Below are 10,165 nucleotides of genomic sequence, written 5' to 3' on the forward strand. Positions count from 1 at the left end.
AATGATTAGATGATGATTAAAATTTGAATCATCCGATATTTTTAAAATTAACTCACTCTTACAAATATGGCTTATCAAAGTAATAATCATTTTAAAACATTCCATCGTATCATCTTATCACCTTATAAAAAGGGAAAGAAAAATGTTTAGTTTATGGTGTAAAATCAAATTGCGCATAAAATGAGTATATAATCATTTTCAGATAGTCAAAGGTTATCCGAACAAATAATATTTGTTACATCACTAAATTTTACATGTAAACATTAGTTAGTTTAAAGTTTCTAAGGCATTGTAATGGATACTACTCGATGGTATTGAGAATTGAAATTGTCACTGATCAAATTTTTGCATAAAATAATCCAATGATTAGCGATAATAGACCATAAACTGTTTCACTGCCAACTAATCTTCTGATAAGATATTTTAATCCGAGATACTTACCAATGAAATAAACAACCGGAAATATACCAATGGGTTCTTCCACTGTTGTTGAGGAAGTTACATTGAATATACCTGAAATTTATTTTCAAAATTAAAATAAATTAATAATTGCCTGGCTGTAAAAAGCAAACAGCTAAGTAGCAGCATTCATGAACATGCAAATCAAAAAGTTTAATTTTAAAAATGCGAATAATGACTGAAGCATCGGTTATAAATAAAGCTGCTGAAAAGTTGTGAGAAATGTTGGAAGAGAAAATTTTACAGTAGCTTATTTCCATTATTGTTACTCTCAAAAATGTCATCGGAAGAAATTCCAAAAAAATTTTAGGATTTTCTTTTTTTTTTAAAATTTTCCTCATTTAAAACAGTTTTCGACAAATGGGTCAACAAGCATTTGATCAAATGAATTGTTTTTGCTTTATTAGAAACAATTGTCACTGGACAATATGCTAAAGAATGAGGAGGACAGTGACTGACCCATTGAAACTAATACTGTCGCATGATATATATTTTATTTTATTATCATTCTCCTCTTACTTATTGCAAATTTTTAATTCTTGGTTCATTTTAATTTCGGATATCTCATTGTTGCGCGCAATTTTGCATATAATTAATTATCAGTCCTTCTTCTCATCTCATCTCTTATTTGCAACTATCATTTAAAATATGCATCACATTTGGTTTCAGTTAATTTGCAATATTTTGAATAATTCAATTTTCATTAAAATACTCCAATGAAAGATTGGAATAAGCTTGTGTATAAAATTTATTTTAAAATAAATCAATTTTCCGAGCTGTTCCTTAAAAAAATTTTTTTTTCGAAAATTTCAAAAATAGAAAAATAGTTGAGAATTTGAGAAATGTCGTCCATTGTCGTCCATTAAAAGTGATAAAGCAAAAAAAAAAAAAAGAACAAATAGGACAAAACGTAATATTGCAAGCGAAAAGGAAGAAAGTGAGGAAGAAGAGATATTTCCAAACCGGGTCCAGAACTGGTGATGATAACAGTGGTAGTAGCAGTGATAGTGATAGGAATTCGCGTCGATACGGTTGCTTTTTTAACAGTGCCTAAAGTGATTGCCTTCAAATTTTACTTTAAGTTTTTCTTTTTTTTTGTTTCAAAAAAACTTATTCCAATCTAAATGGCGCAATAAATTGAAAATATTTTTTTTTCTTACGGGATTCAAGGAGGGAACTATTTTAAGCCTAAGAAAAAAGAGAAGTTAAATAAGGCTTAGATTTTATTCGTTTAATTTGAGAAAATATTAAATTAAACTTTTATAAGGAAACAAAAAAAGCTTGAATCTTAAGTGCAAGAAGAATCCTTAATGATTTTGTCAAGTTTCCAGTAAAAAAAAGAGCTGTGTTGAAATATTCAAATATCAAAAATATGTTTTTAAATTAAAATTGTGCAAAAAAATTTAATTCATTTATAGGAGAATTGATGCAATTATTCATAGATAACGAATAAATTGCACATCTCAGAATTTATTCAATAAATAGTTCAAAGATTTTTTACAACAAATAATTATTGTTTATGAATGAAATTATTGGCGAAGTAAAGACATAAAGCAAACTTTTTTTGCAAGCAAGTGAAACAAATCAGTCAGCAAGTATTTTTTTTTTGATCAGTTAGAAAAGCAAGCAAGATGACTGAATTTAAAAAATGAAATTTGAGTTTTTAATTTAAAAAATCTAAATTACTTGATGCGAAGTGTATTTCAGACAGAAACAACCATTGATCCTTGTAGCTAAGTTTCATTTTTAAGGCTTGTCCAGTTGCATTATGGAGCGGTATTCGTATTGGCACATTGCGCATTGCATCTAATGGTCTTCTCTGGAATGAAAAAAAAAAACGACAAAATTAGATAAATTTAAATTACTTTTTCCAGAAAAGGATGATCAAAAGTTTTTTTTGAAATTTTTTAATTTGCATCAAAATTTTTTGAATGAATAAACAAAACATTTTACTTGTATGGATGAAATTTGTGAAGCGAGTGCAAATTTCTTGCCATTTGTGCTAAAAAATATTTCCGTCATTCGCAATGATGTTCCATAGGACCAAATCTCAAGGTATGTGAATTTTCGAATCTCGGAAAATTCAAAGACAATCTCCACCGAACCATCTGAATTTAAAATAAAAACAAAAAAAAAAAACTCATGGATCATTTTTTATGCGCAGTATCTGTATTTATGCATATATCTATATATATACATAACGAATCAGCTAGCAGATACATTTCAGAATTTCTTAGAAATGTGACACCGAAAAAAATCGCAGGTAACAATCTACTCAATAGGTGTTTGAGAAACTCTTAGTAACTTCTGATATTTGAAATGGTGGAAAATAATTAGCAATCAATAATGCATTAGTCGCCATTACTAGATCTCGTAAAATTCTGCATGGTAATTTTTACTGGTTATCAGCTGATTCCATCCAATCCATGCTGCTGGTATTTTATTTTCGCTACCGGTGATATCGTCCAACGGATTTGTTGTGGCAATGATACCATCTGTGAGGAGTCCTAAACCTCTGAAATTTGAAACAGGTAATTATTCAAATGGCAAAATCAAATAGCAAATTTGAAGGTTGAGCATAATATTGAAATCAAAAATAAAATAAAATATATAATTAAGCAATCGCATTGAAATCAGAAGTAAAATAAAATATGTAATTAACCAGTCGCAGTAATCTGATAACTAATACAGTAATAATTGATATTTTCACTCATCCAAACCACCCATCGTTTTTTCAAATTCACAATTAGACTAATTAACAAACATCCGACTAGATAACCATTTGGCTAAGTAATTATTCAAGAGGCTCCTCTTTTCTTCACAAAAGGAAATTATCGAATGTAATAAAATAAATGCTAAAGATAAAAGAACATTCAATTGCATTCAGGTCAATTAAATTTCCAACTTTTGGACAGTCAAATTTCCTACACTCAAAGAAAATTGAATAATGATAAAGTTGTGTATTTGCTTCCCTTTTTTTGCATAAAATAATTCTTATCTTAATTAAAATATTAGCAAAAAGCTAAATTTCCTTAACATTTTTTAAGAGAAATTCAAAAAACTTTTGCTACCACTAAAGAATGACACATAGTAAAATAGCAATGTTAAATCGAAAAATGATTAAATATTTTAAAATCATTTGACAAAAATTTTAATGCCTTTTTTTCATTTATTCTTATTTAAAAACATTGAAATGATGAAGAAAACTTCCTTTTACTTACTTCTTATTATTCGTGAAATGACTAATCATATTTGATTTTTCAAAAATCTTATCACGAAAATCATAACTATCAATTCTAGAACCATCGTTATTCATCGAGTAAAACATTAAGGCATCTGCAAATACTATTAGATATTTAATAAAATGTTCATATAACTTTCCTTCTTTTTTTTTTATTTTAAGATAAAATTCTAATTTTAACCATCCTTCAGCATAAAAAAGATAAAAGAATGACCGGAAGAAATACAAAGACCACTGTTCAGTAGTGAATGAATTGAATTTTTGAAGTGAATTTTAGGAAATCAAATAAAACTTGAGGTCATTCTCTGTAATGAACTCAATCTATCCCTCTTCCAAGAATCCATTCTTACCTAAAAGTAAACAAATCAATTAAATTGAAAAGTTAGAAACTATGAAAACAAACAGACATCTGAAACGGACCATTGTAGGGACATCCATAAAATTCCACTCTGAGACACATTGTCCTTGCATACGTCGAATAAGGCACAATTCGAATTTGTGACGCAACAATTGGTGGATCCAGGTCTCGTCGTACAACAGTTGCTGTATCTTCATTACCGTCAAGCACTTCAGCTAACGCTCTATTTTGATATTTTATCCATGAGCTATCCAATCTTAAGTATTCAATCATGTAATGTGTCGTGTATTCTCGACCTGTCCCATTCCCGTAACGACCTTGTGTTTCAATTCCTGTTATCACATATACCTGCTCGAAATTCACCTATAATATCTAGTAAAGTTAAACAGATATTGTAGTAATAAAATAAAAATAAAATTGAAATAATAAATTTTCAAAATTGATTGAATCGCAATAAATTTTATTATCACAATGATAATTTCATCACTGTTAATTGCTAAATTGCTAATAAATCATTTCTTATTTTAAACCAAATGTTTTCCGATTTAAGATTAATATATTGATAATAAAGATCATACTAAATGATTGTTTTGGAAAAAGTAAAGCATTGATAGAGATTTTCTGAAATTACTAAATGTGATGTGACAGCTGTCACTTCGTAAACTTGGAAGCAATAAATACAAAGATGGTTAAAACAAATCAATCAATTTAAAATTATGAATCTTTGTAAAGTTAGAAAATCTAGCAGACTTTAAAAAAAAAAAATTGACTTTTGGAACAACATTTAGTTGTTGTCATTTAGGGACGAAATTTTTGATGGATCTCTTGTTGAAATGTTCGTGTTTAGTTAAAAAGCAAGACAACTGTTCAAATTTTCCTTCACTTTTACAATATTACTATAAACGATTAGCGTTATGTAGCATACACATGACATGTCACGTCATCCGCTTACCTACCTTAGCATATGTTACGTCATCCACTTACTTACCTTACTGAAAAAGTAAAAAAAGTAGAAATAGCTTTAGAAATATTAATTTAAAAGTCATTCTTTTTTTCCAGAAATATAATTTTCGAATGCATCATTTGATGTCATACATTTGATATGAGTAAATAGGCCAAATAAATGAAGGGTCAACCACAGTTTAGGTTAAAACTTTTTAAAATTTACCAGTTTATAATGCTTTCCGATTGGTCATCACCAGTATAATTAGTGAGGAAAGCAAACTTTCCAATGATTTGGGATTTAAAAAGTAAAAAAATATCATATTTTCATTTAAAAATTATAATAAGGCTACTTTCTGAATAGTAAGAAACAAACAAACTTCCAAGAATTCATATGAGCCTGCTTTAATTTGTGGTTTTGGGCACCAAGCACCAGATGCAAGTTCTTTTCGTATCCTGAAAAATGGTTTTTGATTAAAGTCATGATGTTTGTTGTAAAACTTGAGCAAATATCACTATTATTACTGATACTATCATCATTATTATTATCGTCGTTATCAGCATTATTACTACTATAATTATTGACTATCATTATTAGTATTATTATCATTATTATTGCTGATTGTTAATTATTTATTATTATTATTTGTATTATTATTATTATTATTTCATTATTATTTTACTATTATCATCACTAATGTAACAAAACATCTATTAATGAAGAAGAGGAAACAGTGAAAGTCATTATGCAAATTAAGTGGTCTTGAGAGAATTTAATTTACCTGAGTAATAATTATCGAATTAAATAGATCGCCCAACATATACTAGCTACATTTGTGCATCTTAAAGCTGGATAACTACAATAATAGATAAGACAGTATTGATCTAATACTATTCTGTGATATATTTTTTAATTATTTTATTGCTTGGATAGCATAATTTAAGCTTTTATATTTGATTATATTCAGTTGTGAGATATGAATTTATCATATTTACGAAATTTAAAAAATACCATTGAACTAATTATCAAAGCTAAATTAGCTCAATGAATCTTAGGCTTAATGATAATTTGTCTAAGGTTTGATAAATGTTTGTAGTAAAATTCAGTAATTTATTTCTCATAATATCTCTGATCTTTTGATTGACAGAAGCAAAAAGTCAAATTGTGAAGGGTAAAGTAAAGGTATTTGTGGTCATAATTAAGCCTTCTCGTCAAATATATCTTTATCTTTCAGCTGATGAATTTACACTGAAGTATTCGAAAGCAATCAGATTACTATCAATCATAATTAATTCACACCTGGCATTTTGTGGTCCGACACTAATTATATCAAAACTGGTGGAAGCTGACAATTGCGAATCGCCAATTTCACCGCTTTCCATTCCAAGTGCAGTGATTCGACATTCTGCTGTAATTGGAATATTGTATTAGGAATTTGAATAATATATGAAAATTTCAAAATTGAATTTAAATTAACATTCTCAATTCCCTATAGGAAAAAATGAAAAAGAACGGCAATGAGCGATTAAAGCAAAGTTTTGGGAATAAATCTTAGCTAAAACTACAATTCCCACAATAAAATTTTATATATTTCGAGACTTTTCCGATAAAAGAAATCAATAAATCTTATGGAAAATTTTAGAAATAAATTTTTGTTTTATCAATTTATGATTTCATTTCAATTACATTTCTCTCTATTTTCAAATTCTTGCTAATTCGTTTTTGTACTTCCTTTAACAATCTTCTTTCAATTTCAGTTTATTTCCAATGCAGTAATTCATTTTTTGCAATTCTGAATTTTACTATCTACTCGTTTGAATTTTTAATATAAAAATGGAATTTTATACCAACTATACTAAGCAAAATTCTTTTTTCTATTATCAAAACGAAGTGAAAATGCTAGAAAAGATTATCAGTAATAGTATTTGCAAAAGAGGAAAATGCTAATATCATCATTTAATTCCTTGGCTTAAGCCATATCCATTCACCAAGCAACCCTAAATTTAAAATTCTTCCTAAATGAAATGAATCCTAATCACAATGAAAATATAAATTAAACTTTGTTATTCAAGCGAAAAGATTCTCTAATGATAAGCATTAGATAATTTGTTTGTGCAATTCCTTTGCCTTTACATTTTATTTTGGATGGTTGTTAGTTGTATATATATCCTCGAGAAGAGACATTGTATCTACAATGCATAACTCAAATGGAACTGTTATATATATATGAACATATAAAGATGACAACAATCTTCTGCGGACATTTACCTTCAACAAGGACATATGAGGACAAGGCCAAAGGTCATGATTTATAACAGTGTTGAGTCATTTTTGTTTACTATCTTCAATGTTTCATGGAAGATCGTAATTTTTAGCATTACTTGGAAATCAAAAAGGTTTTTGATCCGAAGGAAAATAAAATAAAAATTATCAAAAATTCGAAAAACTCTTAGATCACCGCTTACTATTATGTATATTTTAATGTTTTGACATTGTTTTTGGCTATTATTTTTCTCAGAAAAGTAATTTTTGTTTAATTAATTTAAACAAGCAGTGAAGATGATATTTTTCACTTAAAACATCATAAATCAAATTAAAACTTGATTGGTCAATGATATTAAAGTTCAAAAAAGTTCATAGTTCGATTTAAGACTACATAAATATTAGAAATGTAAAAATTTCAATTTTTTTTATAAAAATTTCAAATTTCAATTTTTTTGGTTTTTTTTAAATTTCAATATTATTTATATCTGAGCAACTAAACCTTATAGCATAATTACTTGGGACCATAACGGATGCAGTCATATTCAGGAGGACAAAGGATCATTAATTATCATTAATTACTTCCTTTCCATTTTCATTCTCTCCTAACTTCTTAGGTATTTTTCTTCTGCTATATCAATATGCATATACACATATATGTATGTATATTAGAAAGTTGTGGTTTAGCCTGATTTTGATGGAACAAATTTATAGTTGACGCAGCTGTTATTCATTGGCGCTTATTTACTCGAAGGATTAGCTGCTGACTGACTAGGCGGTCGAATAATTGACACTTAGTGGTTTTATTGAGTAGTGAACAGTTGAGAATGTCATTAGCCATAAATTGTAGTGAAATTTACCGTAACTCAGAAAATTTCAATAATTTTTTGGTTGCAAAAATGGAAGAATTAGCTACTTCAATTTCCAAAAGATAAAATTGTGGCAGCAACTGTATACACATCTTATCTCCCAAATAGATCTTGTCCCCTAAGATCTACTTGTATTATCATGATAATTAATGAATAAAAAGAGTGAAATCTCATTGCTCATACAATCAATATATATGGTCACTTTGAAAAGTGAAGTGCTTATTTTAGATACGAGACATTTCACGTGACGCGTCAGATACAAGACATTTCACGTAACGTGTCAGAAAAAAAGATGCAAACCTTTTACTCCTCATTGTCCTCTTATATGTTTACGTTTGGAACGTTTGTTGGAATAAGTTTAAATGTACATTTTAAATTAATTAAGGGTAAGACTATCTTCATTAAGTATGCATTGCAAGAAGAAAAAGAAAGTTCAAGTACCATTTGTCACACTAAAAAATTACCCCTTTTACCTTTTTTTTTTCATTCCTTTTTTATTATCCCTCTTTTGGACCCCCAACGGTCACTTAACCCCGGAAAAAGGAGACAGTTGTCCCAGTTTCGGATCCATTCTTTTCCTTGAAATACTTCACCATAGCCCACGTCATTAAGGATTAATCTTCCTTCTGTCTTGCAGGTTGATTAATGCAGAGATTATTTATTTTCCGGTATGAAAGAGGGGTTACTCCTTTTACTTTTCTCCTGGACAAACTGCAACTGCTGTTATCGGGTAACAGATCAAGCCATACGATAAGATGATGACACTTTGTGTTCCTTCATTTGAAATTAACACTTGTTGAAAAGTTTAAATCTTATTTCTATCAAATTTCAATTCTCTTATAGCTCTTTGAATAAAAGATTAATGAGAGAAGAAATACTAATTAACTAAAATCTTTAAAATGTTATTATGAATAAAAGAAATGAAATCCTTTCAATTCTTACAATATTCACATCTTTGAAATGATATAACATCCATTCTTTGTTATTTCGAAACGAAGAAATGCTTCCTTTGGAAATAGTGAGAAAATTTTCGAATAAAAATTAATCTTTCATTCTCTACGCCGAAAGACTTTCCAACTTATTACATTTGCTAAATACTTCAATCAGAATTTAATTTCTGGCATCAATTCCTTACTAACAACCTTTATTATTAAAACACCTTTTCAAATTTTAATGGAAGTTTTTTAAAAAAAAAATAAATAAATAAGTGGAATATTTTCTTTCTACTTGATTATCATACAGGATGATAAAATGACACAAATAATTTGCTTAGGACTAATTAGAAGTTATTTATTGTTTATCCATTCGTCTGGACATCAAAAAATTATTATATCTTAAATTTCCCACACTGATATGATAATCATTGCTCCTGCAATTGCAGCAGTCACTTCTAATACTTCCAGTATTTCAGTGCTTAAAACATAAATATCACAGCGCGTTTAGCATGTACACTGATAAAAATGATATCTCTGTCTCTTATTAGTTTATTTCTACACAAAATTATCACTACAACAGTTATAAATATTTAATTTAACCAAACCTATACGTAATTAATGCCGCCTGAATCACATTTATCATCCCTACCATAATTCCATCATCATTTCTATTCTTTTCCAGAACAGGTGCATGACAGATCAATCATTGACACAATATGTTTTCGGTTTTTTTTTGTATTCCGGTCCAGATGAATGGCCAGAAATGATTGCGTAGAAAGGGCACTTTTAGAAAAGATTGTTATGACGCATTCCTTTGCATTCGCAGAAATATAGAAATAATTAAATGAAATAGTAAAAGTCGTAAAAGAATTGTCATAAAATTGTTCAGAGAAAAGAAAATATTATTTGAGAAGAAAAGATATTACAGTTAGTGTAAACTAACTAACCAGCTGAATTAGTCTTATTATTATCATAAAACTTTTGAAATTTACTATTTGTATCAGTGTTAAAAAGCGGAAGATAAAAAATTATCAATATCACCATGCTAATGCTAATTATCACCATTCTTTTCTCATCTAATGTATATGTAAAAGTATG

The 10,165-nt window shown here is 28.2% G+C and overlaps 1 protein-coding gene across 1 annotated transcript in view; it reads right to left on the reverse strand.

Annotated features, from left to right (window-relative positions):
* The window catches only part of LOAG_16384 (TK/DDR protein kinase), a gene marked incomplete at both ends in the record, with an annotated part of 12,370 nt that extends 5,987 nt beyond the window's left edge, over window positions 1-6,383 (reverse strand). Inside the window, 9 exons of the mRNA XM_020449038.1 lie at window positions 442-513; window positions 1,423-1,509; window positions 2,146-2,278; window positions 2,413-2,567; window positions 2,859-2,974; window positions 3,681-3,795; window positions 4,121-4,421; window positions 5,381-5,456; window positions 6,301-6,383. Coding sequence (XP_020307492.1) covers window positions 442-513; window positions 1,423-1,509; window positions 2,146-2,278; window positions 2,413-2,567; window positions 2,859-2,974; window positions 3,681-3,795; window positions 4,121-4,421; window positions 5,381-5,456; window positions 6,301-6,383 — 1,138 coding nt within the window. The remainder of the gene's footprint in view (window positions 1-441; window positions 514-1,422; window positions 1,510-2,145; window positions 2,279-2,412; window positions 2,568-2,858; window positions 2,975-3,680; window positions 3,796-4,120; window positions 4,422-5,380; window positions 5,457-6,300) is intronic.
* Window positions 6,384-10,165: the final 3,782 nt, after the last annotated feature.

The sequence above is a fragment of the Loa loa genome, assembly GCF_000183805.2.
Source record: "Loa loa unplaced genomic scaffold supercont3.2, whole genome shotgun sequence".
NCBI lineage: Eukaryota > Metazoa > Nematoda > Chromadorea > Rhabditida > Onchocercidae > Loa > Loa loa.